Source organism: Trichoplusia ni, chromosome 8 (assembly GCF_003590095.1).
Source record: "Trichoplusia ni isolate ovarian cell line Hi5 chromosome 8, tn1, whole genome shotgun sequence".
Classification (NCBI taxonomy): Eukaryota; Metazoa; Arthropoda; class Insecta; order Lepidoptera; family Noctuidae; genus Trichoplusia; species Trichoplusia ni.
Window position 1 is genome coordinate 13,837,339 of NC_039485.1, and position 15,615 is coordinate 13,852,953.

The 15,615-nt window shown below is 35.3% G+C and overlaps 1 protein-coding gene across 5 annotated transcripts in view; it reads left to right on the top strand.

Moving 5' to 3' along the window:
• Nucleotides 1–15,615, top strand: part of LOC113496463 (alpha-catulin) — a 67,788-nt gene that overhangs the window by 3,288 nt on the left and 48,885 nt on the right. For all 5 annotated transcript variants that reach the window (XM_026875696.1, XM_026875697.1, XM_026875693.1 and 2 more), the window contains exon 2: nt 1,278–1,458. In XM_026875696.1, coding sequence (XP_026731497.1) covers nt 1,278–1,458 — 181 coding nt within the window. The remainder of the gene's footprint in view (nt 1–1,277; nt 1,459–15,615) is intronic.

Consider the following 15,615-nt stretch of genomic DNA (forward strand, 5'->3'; position numbering starts at 1 on the left):
GATTTTTGTCCCGTAACAACACATCCAATAATCTATACTAATATATAAAGCTGAAGAGTTTGTTTGTTTGAACGCGCTAATCTCAGGAACTACTGGTCCAAATGGAAAAATTATTTGTGTTGAATAGACCATTCATCGAGGAAGGCTTTAGGCTATATACCATCACGCTGCGACTAATAAGAGCGAAGATACAATGGAAAATGTGAAAAAAAAAACAGGGCAGGTATAAATCATAACTTCGTCGCGGGCAACAGCTAGTATCATATAATTCTCGTTACGCTGCTAAAAGGCACGTTTGTACTAAATAGTACACAAGAGAAATATTGTAATAACAAACCCACAAAAACATGCAACACAATTAATTGTTCCCGTTTCTAAACAAAATATCACGCCCGCCCGTTCAACTTTCTCGGCGTAGTTTTCGTGGCTTCGAGCGATGCCAATACCGATATCATTTGGAAGACTTATGAACGAAAATGAAGGAACCAAATATAATTAACAGTAATAGAGTGCTTAACTTATAATAATGTTATATTCGTTACATAGTTCACACATAATTTTCGGTGGTTACAAAGTATTTTATAAGTAGCACGTAGGTAGTAAAGTATAAGAACTAAACTTGTTATATTTTTCATGTCATGTGTAAGTGTATTAAGTAATTTATATTTAATAATTTTAGACTTGACTGGCAGTGCTAATTACCGAAGGATTTCGTCGCGAACTCGTGGCCTGAAAATGATTTACTTCCGTTACGTAATATGCGTTACGCGTTTCACGAGACCACGCAGAACTAACTATCTGAATGCTGCTCTTGTATAAGAACTTCGCCGTTTAAAGCCCAACATCTTACTCCTAGGCTTTTGCAACTGATTGTAGCTGCTATTTTACTAAGAGCGTCTTACTTTTTAACTGATTAGAAAAATACATATTTACTCAAATCGTTGCTCTTTAAAATGGACATGTCACAGGGAAGCCTGTTTATTTTCCGTATGTTTAAAAATTGATTTACGTTTAGCATAATCATCTTATTCAGATACTTAATTATAAATATTCGATAGCAATATTAGTTGTCAGCATAATATGGCTGAACCCATCGCTTACTACCACATCTTAGACGGATAGACTGGTGAAATGTATTGCGAATTGAAAATTTGGAACACCGTACTTCACCGTAAGCTTTAATTCAACAACGAATAAAAAAAGACCGAAGAAAGTAGGTATCATATAAATGATTATATAGTAATATGATGGTAGTTGATGACGGGCAATTGTCACAGATCAGCAGTCTGGTGGCATCGCGCGGCGAGGCGGCGGCCGGCGGCGCGGCCGTGCAGCGGGTGGGCGCCGCCGTGTGCTGCGCCGTCGAGCGCTTCGTGGCCGTGGGCGAGACCATTGCCGACGACAACCCCGACGTGCGACACAGCATGGTGCTCGCCTGCAAGGAGGCCAGGGCTGCAGGTCAGAAAACAAACATACAAAAACTAATGTACCTCCATCGTTAATCATTGTCACCTTAGTTATAACTGCCAAAGGTAGGTCCCGATATTCTACAAATTATGAACAAAAGTAATATTACCCACAGTAAAGCTATTATACAATTTTAATGGATTCGTTCTCCGGTCTTATTAACTTTGAAAGAGAGGGCACATAAATTTTCCTGAAAATTGAATAACTTTGGGATAGTTCGCTATCGCCTGTGCCATTTCGCCAAAATAGTTTCTAAGCTATTTAATTAAAGCTAAGTCCTTTAATAATGACGTCACTCCACTCCAACAATAAACTTGAAGTTAGGTATACATTAAAGTTGCTAATGTGTTTAAGCTAAGCCAACACCACAACTAAACTTGAGGCGTCAAATTACTTAGCTATGTGCGATAAACAATGCGTTGGATAAACGCTACTAAACTGTATTAATTGCTTTTGTAAATATGTCTTAAATATCACGTGAAAATCCCAAGAGCTTCAGAAATCTGCGGGAAATTATAATTACAAATATTAATTTAATAACGTAAAATATACAAACGGAAAGCGGTGGGATTAAATCCACCCTCGCATGTAACCATTCAGAGGGGTTTTAATCAAGGCTTGCGTGACCTATAAATCTCTCCGATATCTCTATTGTGTATTTAAGGGGCTGCCATATATTATTTCCGACCTAAAAGATATGCACAGCTAAACGCTTAGAATACGAACTGTTCGTATAAGTTACGGAATTGAAATCAAGCTGCGACAAAAAGTGGATTTATGTCCGCTCGAAATTGGCTCTTTAATTTAAAGTTTTACTACTATATTTCGCTCTGGCGCCCCTTTTGTCGCTCCTAACGGGGACGAGGGAATCATTGCTGAATAACGAATCTATTCGAACGCTACGATTTATTTCATTAATATGTATCAAGTTTTTTAGCTACCCAAATGGGAAATTACATAATTTTGTTAAATCGCACTGAGCCAAGGAGCAGGGAAGAGAATCCGTTTCCAGCTAATTAGATTCTCTCAAAACCGCTGAATAGGTCCCACCCCATATGATTACACAACAACACAAACTTATTATCAAATCTCTATATTAAACGTGTAGAGGAAAATCAAGGCTACCCTTTCTAATAGCCCTCATAAATTTGTGTCAACAACCTGACCCGAATTTTAATGCTTGAACGTTATTACCGGATCCAGCATACCAACAAAAGCTGCAAACAATAGCCGGCCAGACCCTCTGGCCACGGGAACTCCGATCAATGCCGTGACCTATCAAAGTAGAAGGTAAAACTTTGCGTCCCATGGTGAGGCCACCTGGACCTGACCGGAATGGCCCATATCTTTTATGGTGTTATTTAGAGAAAATAAAGTACAACTGTTTTACCACAATCTGGCCTTTTTTTGGTATTTCTAACCGATGTTACTTAAACGTATTTTGCTTTAAAACCATTACGTATTAGATATTTTTTACGACTAATCAATTAAACAACAAAGTTTAAATAACTGTATACTTAGAACGACTCTAAGCCATTAATAATGACCAGTAAAAATACACTGTTTAACACCCTAGGGAAATTGTTTGGCGCCTCGTTTGTTAAAATCGTTCTAATGGTGTTAAAGACGAGGGTAGAGACCACTTAACCGCATAGCCTTACTTCGCCGCGAACTACAAACATACAGCAATATCGCCTCTGAATAATGGCTCAGCAAATCTACACTGACCATTCTAATTTCCTCTAAAACCCAAACACTGGATATTGTTTTCAATTCAAATTGATATCGCGAAAGTCATCAATCATGAAAGCCATTGTAATTCAATCTACCCTTCTCATATTAAATGTTAAATTCCTCAGTGATTTGTTTTAGGTGTCACTTGCTATCAGGGTTATTAGGTACCACGATTAATTTTGTCCTCCAATTAGATTTTCATAAATCCTATCTAATCAAATCTGGTACTAAATAAAATGTAAGGGCGCATACTGAGATTGCTCTTTACAAAGTTAAAGTATTTAATTCCCCTCGAGCTGAGTTATAAAATGTTACTGGAATGACATAATATCAGAGCCCCTGAAGCGTTACAGATGAACGGCCATGTAATTACTTACCATTAGGAGCGCCATCAAATTTGTAATGACTCTTCCCAAACATTTTTCACAAACCGAGAAATTTTGTTCGTTCATTGATTTTGTCAAGGGCGAGCGCAGTGGGTCAGCAGTAACGAGATTATCCGGCATCGAAACAAATCTAATAAATAACAGGTGTCGACTGCGACCTTCGCCGGACACTCCCATACTTCTAAGCTAATGGATAGCAGTCCTAATGCTGTTCTTGCTCGCTATTGTTTACCGAATTGGCTCACAGACATTTGCAGAAACGAGTCGTAATAATCAACTAAGAAAGTCGTCATAAGTAACTAATCCTAATCAAATTAAGTGGGTACTTGTATTTTTATGAAGTTGATCATGTATCGACATCCATTTTCTAATATACGTCTTAGCAACCTAAAACGTTATCGAACATGAACCTGATCGAGAAAAATATTTGAGTAAAGGTGCGCCGGTAGTAAAATAATACGGCACAAACTCCCATCCTCAATACATTAGATAATATCGCCGTCGGCTTAAAGATAGTCCGGGTCCATACCAATTTCGGAGGAAATTTGTCGTCGGGCGGCGCAGCTGATCCGCAGCCGGGGAGCCGCGAAGACTGCTCCCCCCACTCGTATCTCACCTTGTTTACGACTTGATAGAGATGAGAACAGTTTTAAAGTACAATCAAATTGAATTCCGCAGGTAAATTGAAAATGGGCGCTTGTGAGGAAGATTTTAAAGATTACGTAATCTTGGCGAAATTTTTAAGAACTCTTATTTTCTATTCTGCTTTGTTTTCTACCTTTGTTATCTGATAAAACCTTGGGATATTTTGTAAAATAAATTGTGACAAAAACAAAACAATCCTTTGAAATAGATCAAAGGGCACATAAATATAAAGTATCGAAAAAAACCTGTAAAAAGGGGATAAAGTTCACGGGAATATTCCGTAACCTGTCCCGTTTAGATAAAAATAATCTGAAACTGATGCGACAATAAACGCTGACAGGAGTATACTAAACCAGTATTAAAATAAATGTTTACGATGTGTCCCGACCACAGCGTGGCGCTTCACTAAATAGTGTTATTAAACACATTTGCGCTAGTGTGCATAATACGTCACACGTGCAGAATGAGATAGGCTATTTATCCCGGCCCTACAGTGACATATGATGCGACATTATTAGTCCGTTCTTTTGGTGGGTATAGGGAAAAAGAGGAAATTCCCCTCCTGCTAAACATTATTTACTAGCTGTTGCCCGCGACTTTGTCTGCGTGATTCTCAAGATGTGAAAAACTATGAAGTTTAATAATAACGATCATCACAAAAATGTAATGCAATATAAAAAATTAAACACTTTTTTTATATTTAAGATTGCTTTTTTATTTCTAAATTATAATGAATCTTGTGCGGCCCAAATACTATGAAATGTTTGAATCAAACACATTTCATCGTTTACGATACTATCCTGGTGTCAAATATTTCACAGCTGTTTTAATGACTTTTTCTTATTTAATCCCTAAAAGAGGGGTTTATAACTTTGGCATCTGCCTGCCTGTCTGTCTGTGACATCATAGCTTCCGAACGAATTGAACTATTTCAATTGAAACGTCAATTATGTGCGAGTGTTCGTTTAGACATGTTTGACAAATCGAGCCGTTTAAAAATGGGGGAGGGGGGGGGTTGTAAGTAGGAAAATATAACAGAAGGTGTAACTCAGTCTTAGCACTTCTGCTAAAAATGTTTTGCTTTCGAAATTTTCCATTTACTAATTGGGTGGGTAAGGATTTTCGAGCACGTCTGTTCTTGGGCCGGCCTACACCTGAAATTGCTAGACGGATTATGACAGTGATTATGAGGTATCATATAATTATTATTGTACTGTAACCAAAAAGGTTAACCAGAACCATATTACTGAGGCCCCGGAGTCCGTTTGTCTGTCTGTCACCTGGCTGTTTCTCAGGAACAGTGATAGCCAGACAGTTGTTATTTTCACACACGATGTTTTCTGAAGATATAAAGAAGATGTCAAATTATTTTTGTGGACGGAGCTGGTGAAGTGAGAGTCGGGCTCGGTAACTGTGGATTTTACATAGTGTCATAAGATATAAGATTTTGCAAAATTGCACCCAGATATACGGTTTCCTAAATCACGTTATGTTTGATTGTCCTCTTAATATTAAACCTGATCTTCCTCACAAATATTTGGAATATTTCCAAAAAAAAAGTGGTAAACGTGTTATCTTGGTCCCCTGGTGTTTTGGTCATGATTTGCCTTTAAATTGGTGATAAATGAATAGCGTGATAATAAAAAAAAATCAGACACCCCTTTTTTTAAAAATGACAATGACAAAAATCTAAAGTATAGGATATGTGTAATTTGTGATATTACGACAAAGCAAATTATGAACATAAAAGTGACTTCATGTGCAAGACTTCTATTTACTGTACCAATTTACAAAGAAAAATTACGTATTTTATTCGTTAACCTACCTGACGATCATTGAAGTAAAATACCTACCGTCATCCCTACTCCATAAATGGAACTTAAATAAAGACTACATGAGGTTGGTTATGGGTTTACGCTGTCGATACCGACAGCCAAAATGAATTTTCCAGACATTGTATGACGGATGTAAGTGCTGATAGCTACACGCTATTATTAGCCTTATTGGGGAAATTTCCAAAAATATGTTCCTAATCCTCGTCGGCTTAGGGATCTCAGAAACTCATTCAGTCTCGTTCCTTCCCCTGTTTTTACCAGGCTACGAAAGAAGAAAATGTTTAATAAGTAGAGATTGCAATAAATTGTTAAAGGAATTTTTGGAAGGACCACGTGTGCGGTCTCTATAATGGCGGATGTAGACCGATCAAATCGTTAAAATATTGAAAAATCCCAGGTATCAGTAGACATTATTCTATCAATAGATACATAATGTTTATTCATTGATAGCATTGGTCTTATAGATCTTTCACATTGCATACCTATAATGCAGTTTTTATGCAAGTTTTCTGGGCTTTTTTATCCGAAATACTGTTCCAAGGTAATAATTAACTGTGTCGTTCAGTATTTTTTTGTTATGCATAATTATAGATGACATCAATGTGAACTACATGCAACTTTGGGTTGATTGTCACTACGAATGTTTTGATCTTGAAGTAGCATCGCCAACATTACCGAGCTAAAAACATAGGTATATACTCCTATCGTAAATAAATACGAAATCATATTACGGCATTCCACATTTGAACTTGAGTAATTTTAGTACATCAATAAAAATAAAAAGAATTTAAGTTCCTTTCTTTCAAGAATGTACCGATTACGGTAACAATTGCATAAAAAAGCGTATTAGTTTATGTTTCTTTTATTTTACTTGTGAAATAGTCGCAGTAGGCCTATATCAGACTTGAAAGAGAATAAAATGACTAATTTTGTGAAAATGATTTATTTTCGAAAAATCCTATTATTGCTCTGCCAAAAGTCTTAAGATAAATAGCGTGATGTTTTTTTTGTGTAAATTGATGACCGTGCTGCCTACTACTCAATGGGGTGAAAATACACCTCATAATTGTATTATACGATGTTACGGGTGAGTTCAAAAATTTAAAACTTTACTGCTCATGCCCCCTGCATAGTAGCGTTATGGTTTTTGTATATTTGTTGTATCATGTGTACGACATGGTTCATGCAAAATTTGAACGAAATATATTCAGTAGTTTATGAGATAATTTGATATTTGTTTATAGATATAAAAGGCTCCTGCTCACCCCCTGTAACGAAAAGCGGGATAATAAGTAAAAAGTATGTTGACCGGACCTCTTTTTGATATTCTCTGAAAATTTGAAACAAATCTATCCAGTACTTTCCGAGATCTTTCCGGACATACATACAGACAAACAGACAAACAGACAAACAGACAAAAATTCTAAAAATCATATTTTCGGCATCGGAATCGTTTGTAGACCACCCTGCAATTATTCTTTTTTTTAAATATTCAATGTACAGTTTTCACTTTTCTACAATTTTATTATATGTATAGATATGAAGCAAATCAACAAAAACTAAATGTTATTATGAACTAGCTGTAGTGCGCGATTCCGTCCGGCTATGACAATATTTAAGTTATGAAATTTTAATTTCGGATTAATAGTTTATTACTGCTACGCTCTTATTGCTCACATAACCCTCCTCGATAAATGTACTATTAACACTGAAATATTTTTAAATCGTCCCTCAAAAGCAAGAATCCTTCTTAAACAAACTGTTTAGTTTTTTTCAAATTTAATTCTATTTTTATAAAATTAAAAAAAAAATCGTATTAAGGCAATAAACGCTGCTAAAGTAATTTCAGAGATAATATTTCTCACGTGCAGCCTTCTGGCCGTATATTCTGAAGCATATTGGACCATACATTTTAAAACAAATGCAGCAGTTTCATCAAGCAGAAATGTAAGTTGTAAAACGTGGCTTTAAATTTCCAGTTCACGTTTATGTTTCTTCTAGGAACGAATGCAATATTCAATGCTCCTAAGTGTTCCAACTGTACCCGCTGTGTACACGTAATTTCCAACAAAATACGGTTACGGCAACAATTACGCAGCTACCGGTAACTTTAACTGTTACCCTAAACTAACACGCGACGCTCGTAAAATCATCCCGCAGAAATATCAGTTTTATCCCCTTTGTTCATGGAGTTTTCTGATATCAAACATTAATGATGTCGTTAAATTTCTTATCACGCCATTTTTAATGCAATTTTATTTTCATTTCGTCCTTCACTTGTCTCGAAATAGGTGTACCTGGGAAATACGCTGGTTCGTGTATTTCTTCTGACTGCTATTTATTTTGAACTGTAATCGGAAGCGGAAATACGGTTATGCTCTCCAATGATTTATTAGAAGGGTAGTCGAAAATGCGTGAGCCTTCAGAAAAAGACTATAAAAGTTTATGTTATTTACGACAGTACAACTTGTAAATCTTAGTTACCTATTAGGGTCGATAAAGTGAAAGCGACCGTTCAGGCTCTTTTTTAACCGACTTCAAAAAAAGGAGGAGGTGCTCAATTCGACTGTTTTTTTTTTTTTTTTATGTTTGTTACCTCGTAACTTGCGATTGGGTGAACCGATTTTCATGATTCTTTTTTTATTTGAAAGCTTGTGCTTCCCGTGTGGTCCCATTATCACCATTTCAATATCTGATGATGGGATCTTGTAGAAATCGGGGGAACTCTTCAATAAATAACAGCAGATTAACCGCAATTGTTGCTATAGCATATCTAAGCATTGTTTACGCCATCACACAACATATTATCACGCCTGTACTCACTACAAAGGTTTTCGAAAAAAAACATGTTCAAGGGCACTTACAAAGTTTTACAAAAAAACGCAATACTAAAACTAAAATAAACATAATTAGATGTTTGTTCTGATGAGATATTCGGTTATTCAAAATGGCCTCCATAATTAACATCACTCTCAAATGGTAACAGACTGGGTGGAGGCTTTCGAACAAATATCACTGGGAATTTTGGGCAGTTTCACGGGGGCCTACAAATACTAAAAATCACTAACTTTCCACTAAAAAGTGAAAAATAAAATTAATTTTGGAAAAAAATAAAAACCGACTTCAAGACTACACTAACAATATATACAATTGAACTAAAAAGTATAAAATAATATTTTAATTACAAGCCAAAGAACACTAAAGGAAATTTCTTTTTGTGTCATTAATCTATGTTTTTGTTTTGGCTGGCACCGACTCCAAAATAACTGATTTTAAAATGTAAATAGTATGCATAAGTATCAATAATTTCGTTGATTTTCCTTTAGTGTTCTTTGGCTTGTAATTAAAATATTATTTTATACTTTTTAGTTCAATTGTATATATTGTTAGTGTAGTCTTGAAGTCGGTTTTTATTTTTTTCCAAAATTAATTTTTTTAAATACAAAATAGTGTAAAAACTTTGTACTTCTCATATGATGAAAAACTAATTCGATGTCGTAAGTATACTTACGATAAATATTATGAAATTTTATAATACCATTTTTTTATGCATCGTTTTTGCGGCAAAAGATAAAAGGCAATTTCCTTTTCGTTTTTTCCCAAGTCCGTTGAGCTGATTATTAATTCAAATTGGTACCTTTAGTTGATTAAAGCACATTTTACTTATTCTTTTTCTATTAATTCCTCTTCAATTAACACTGCTTCTAAAATATTTATACTTTTCTTTTGTTCGAAATCAGAAATTTCCTTTCCTTCAACTCTAATGGTACAATTTTTCACTAGAATTTCATTTATTATTCTGACTTACACGGCTCTTTTAATAGAACACGCAGCTATTCCGATAGATTATTATCAAGAAACAGAATTATACGATTAGCAAATCGCTGAACAAGAAGTAACTACCGTGACGGTTTTCAGAAGCATTACTTATTTTCTAATACAAGCTTAATGGTGTGCTTAATTGTGATGAAACTGTCTAACAAATTATAAATATGGCATGATTACTCAATTACTTCGCTCCTCAGCGTACAAATTCTTTGTACTAAACAAATCGACTATTGTTGTGGCAAGTATAAACAGTTGAAAAGAAACGCTCTACAGTCGGGAGGAAATTCAAAGGATCTTCAAGTTTTGACATGACAGATACGAGTGACGTCTTTGAAAACAAAACTCCGAATAAAAGTCCTTATTCCGTACTTAACGGTTTGTTGGAAGATTTAATTGGAAAAATACCTTCTCTTTTATCTTGGAACAAGGTTAAGCCAATGGAGAGCAGTAATATTTTGAATACTGTTTTTGGTTATTCAACTTAACGTTGAATAGTATGGCATTGAAAATTTTAGAATCAATTGATATTCAATAAATTTCTGAATACAGACTGGGAGAGTGGGTCTGAAAAATAACTAAGATCGGGAAGTCTTGGATACCTTAAAAGATCATACATTGTTAAACTTGTCGTCTCGTAATATTCACATATAAATTCTGTCGTCAGTCCTTGTTTCATCCGAATGAAATACATGATTAATTTAAAATTGGAACAAAATACTTAACCTGGCGTTAATTTGCGTTTTACCACTTCGGTTCGTGCATAAATTAATGTATACAAGCTCGTAGCTTTTAAAAGGCTCTCAGATTTTACAACAGCTTCGTTAATGGTTAAAGTGCTGTGAAATTATGAAGAATGTAGATATTAAAATAAATGAAACACAGTTAAACTAAAAAAAATTAAAAATTTAAGTTGGAAGAGGCGTATACGTGTACGTTTGGCAGAAGTCTGTCTGAAGTAAAATATAGTAGTGAAAATGACCTCTACGTAAAAATATGAAACGTAGGACCCAATGGGACATTTATGAAGATTTTTTGTGACAGAACAGCAGTTACGATTAAGGTATATAACTGTGTGGTCCCAGATGAATCGTAAAAAGGAAGTTGTGAAAGCTTTATTGGATAACGGTCCTGCCTACAACATTTTTAACTCCGTCGCGCTAAGTTGGCCGAGAAAAGTTTTATATCGCGTTTGACATCTCAGTTCCGTTCATTCTTGTTTAGATTCTATTTTTTTCTCGATGGTGACGTAATTCTTGCGAGTTTTTTTTTATTAACAAGTACTTTACTTCTTTTATCTTCCTTCTCGTGTTGCGTTGTCCGCCAGAGCTCTCCATGCAGCACGATCTTCGGCCTTTCGTACCGCATTCCAAAGCTCTTCACAGTTCACACCCAGCTCCAAACGTCCACAGCCTTCCTTTTCCACGTCGCGGGCGGTCCATCAGGTTGTTAAGCGACCACAAACTCTTTTTTTAATTGCCGGGTCCTCTTCTGGCCAATGTCTGTAGTATTTAATGAGGTCATTGAATGTAGATGGTTGACGGTCGTTGCTTTAAGTTTTTTTTTGGTACTTTAGAGACTTTTAAAACTCATATTTAATAAACGTTGAAAGGAAAAGATCGTTATTTTTTGTTTTCTTTCATTGATTTTCTCCAACACTGTTAGAGTTTTGAAGCATAAAAGTGATTGCCCTATTAAGTAGATGCTCTTATGCTTCGACCTCAGTGCTCGTTCCCAAGTGTCAAGTCACTGAACTAAAGTGCGACGGAGGCAACGACGCGTGACTCTCTGATAGAGATGCCAGACATAACTTTCGCTCTTTTGAAAAGATCTTAACCTTAAAGGAAAATATAAAAAGACTAGCTTTTGCCCGCGAATTCGTTTGCGTGGTTAAGAGGATTTAGTTATTGTATAATTCCTTTTGTCCCGCTTAGGGGGAATTTTCGCAAATCTTTTCTTTTCTGTATCTTAGAAAATTGACCCTGTTCAACATTTAAGTTTGTAATCCATAAAGTTTAGGTCTTGTATTATTTCAGTCAGTATTTCATTTATTGATGCCAGCAGTTATGTTTTTAGCAGTTCAAACCTGAACTCTTCGGCAATGTTACGGACGAATAAAGTAAACTCGTTTTATAGGTTTAAAACCCACGCGATGCCCTTTTAAACAATGCTGAATTCATCCCTACAGCTCACGTAACTATTTTAATGGAATTGGAAAGGTTGCTAAAGGTCGCAATTGTCGCAATTGTCGCCATTGTCTATAAAATATTACCAAATACAAGGACGTTCTGATTTATATCTATACAATGATATCGAATGCTTAGAATAAAATTCTATTAAGGTGGTACTATTAATGTGTCCCAAATAAAATAAAGGATCTTTTTAGAAATTCGTCGTATTTAAATATAAATTTGTTTCTGTTTTCATGTCGCATCCTTTGTTTACTAATAATTATTATAATTTCATTCATACGCAATAATGAAACCCGCTGAAAAAGTACAACGTTGTATTGACATTGTGTAAGGACACTAGATAGCCGTCGCGAGGTTTAATAAAAGCCACTTCAGAAAGACGATTATTGGCATAAATCCACCATAAATGTGACGTCACGAAGGCGTTGAGAACTGAGACACGCATCAGCATAATACCGTGATAATGCGCCCCTTGAGTGCGGCCTAGATCCCGTACCCTGTGGATTATGGCCAGAGGCTCCACGCCCAAATAAGATCTTTTATGCTTGCCTGGCTATCTTTTGTGAGATATTGTAATTCCGCTGTATTTTATAAGTACGAATGAATATTCATAGAATGCTGACAGACGGAGCTCCGTCATGTCTTCTAGGATTGCGATTAGATTCGGTCTTTGTCATCGCGCTGTTATAGCAAGTTTTGAAATGATCAGGGACATTCTTAAAACGAAATAGTACAATAATGTTTTATGAAAGAGATGTTTTACCAATATTATTTCCCAATGCGAAAAACGTGTACATTTAATAAGAGCAATAATGTTTGTTATAAAGTGTGAAACATTTCACTTTCAATTTCAGTAAATTTTAATTAAATCAGCGTTCATAAATTGACCGAAATGATACTATAATTCGTTAACCATCAGAACTTATTTCCATTTTATCTGCATAAAATAGATTTAAATATCGAATGAAAAATGCTTTCATCGAAATTCAATTTCATATTTGGTCTGACTCATCATTCGCAATGACTCATTTTGAAATACCACTATGCTGTTTCGGGATTTGTGTTTATGTGAATGGAATTTCGTTTAACTGATAGAAAATAAGTCTGTGGAGTTTATCTTTCACTATAAGCTACCTACTGCTGTTATGATACGTGACTAAAGAAGAACTAAGAACTTCTTGGACGGCTATTTTTCCAGACGAAGTTTCAATTTATACGACGACAAAGTTTACCAAACTATGTAAATATAGAGCAGAAATGCTCATTCAAAAATTTATTACCACATTTGGCTCTGGTTTCGTTAAATATCTCTCCTATTTGCGTTTCAATGCCAACTGTCGACCTTTGTGGAGCTGCCAGCGACTTCCGGTCTGCTTTTTGACGAATACTCATTATACATAAGTTTGCCAGTGGTATAACTTCACAAGAAAGCCATTTATCGAGTTTGCCTTAAGAATAAAAGCCGTTAAATCGTCGACGTCACGGAATACAGTGTTTTGTCTTTTTAAACGGGCACCTACTTACCACTTATCGGGGAAAGTCATTAATTTTCGGAACGTTCGCCGTTTCCGCGAGCGGGTAACCTACCTATTGTGCTATAATCGCTCTTGATAAAAAGTTAAGTACGTTTTCAATGAGACGAAACAAGTTGCCTAGATATTAGATAATGTTATGTTTGCAAAAGTGTATTCTTATATACAAGGTATAGGATAAAATAATTTCGACTCACTTTCCTTGAACCCGTGTAGGGTCTTTTCTACGTTTCGAATTGCTTAATTTTACAGTGCCCTGTTTACGAGAAATTGCTCCCGGCTTTGATAAGATCGTCTTCTCGTCACAGTAATTTGCCTCTAGTCCTTTTAGAATTAAGGCAATACTTTTTTAAAAAGCTCCTTCAAATATAAAACACAAAATTTCCACAAATTTGGAATTTTATTCTTAAAGGTCTTATTTTCATTTCTGTAAGTACATTTTCTTATTCTACTCTTTGAACATTAGATTTTATGTCATACAAATCAAAATGATAAATCGTAAATATCATTCCTATCCAGAAAACTAAATTTTTTTCAGATTTCCGATATCCCCTCTTACCTCTAAAACATAAGACAGTAATCGAAGCAATATTTCATAGCTGTTACAATAAATTGTATCATCCTTATTCCGTTCGGATACTCGTCAATGTACCGGAATTAGGTTTGAAAAATGACACGATACAACCTCCGCGGTCTTAGCATGCGCCATTTATAAGAAGGATAACTGAAATGAGGGCGAGAAAATAAGGAGTTTATCCTCTCAGAAAACTTGCATTGCTGGTCAGTATTTTTTTTGTATTTCGAATTGATTAGTACTTGCTTGTGAAGCATTGTCACTATGTTATACTTTTTAATTTTTAGATGCCTTTCTATTGTATGAGGGCCGTATGTTGCGGCTGACGAGACGTGGCTTAAAGTATCCGGTTTTTTTTTGGCTAGGTTTATAGTACTAGGTGTATGGTTATTTGTTTGTAGTAGTTGTAGGTTAAAAAGGTGTATTTAAGGATTAAATGAGTCGAAGTCATGTTTTCAGCAATGAGAACAGATATGAATAACTCAGATATAATAAGAATACTTACAAAATCATTTAAACGATCTCCATTTCTTTATTCTTCCACCATCTACAACTCTATAAGAAACCCTAAAAATCTTCAACGTACCGTACAAAACCCACCAACAACAAAACCAAAAGAGAATCCTGAATGTGAATGCTCCTGTAAATATTATGAAAATATGTTTTCCCGTCCTAGTAACCGTGACCGCTACCTTGGCTGGAATAGTGGAAGCGAGCTCCGAGCGAACGCTTTACTTTACTTTTAACTTATTGGAAATGCTCCGCAGACAGCTTAAGCCATAAATGAACTTGACATTAAAGAGCCCTTTATTTACTCGCAGACGCTCTTATCGATAGATATTTATAAACTGAGCCACAAATGGTGTTGTGAGTGGGATGAGCAGAAGTTTAAGTGGAGATACAGTTTTATTTATTTTTTTATTAACGTATGCGTTATGAAATCATACATAACGGGTATTTGAAGTTATTAAGTTCTATTTTCTATTAAGACCTGTTAATTGTTCCAGACATGTTTGATCGTTTAATGTTATGATGTACCGACATACTACGAAAAAATTAAAGCCTTTATTAATTACCTTTTCAGTATACAGTCAGTAAATGAAAAATTAACAATAACCACTGTTATAACAAACCAAAAAGAGTAATAGACAAAAGAAGGTCTTACCCCAAATTATGGGCCAGTTCAAATTCTTCCGAACGCATAAATTAGACATTAAATAAAGTGCCTCCTACTTTCGCAAGGATTTTCATATTTGCATATCTTTCCGTAAGATTACCTTGAATCCAAACCCGTCACACGAGACAAGAACTAGGTTTAACAATATGCAAATAAATGTCTTACCTGCAAATAGTTAAACCGATTTCAGATTTACAGTTCTATAGGCACGTAGAGATCTGTACACCTACTCCCTTTCAGAATATGGT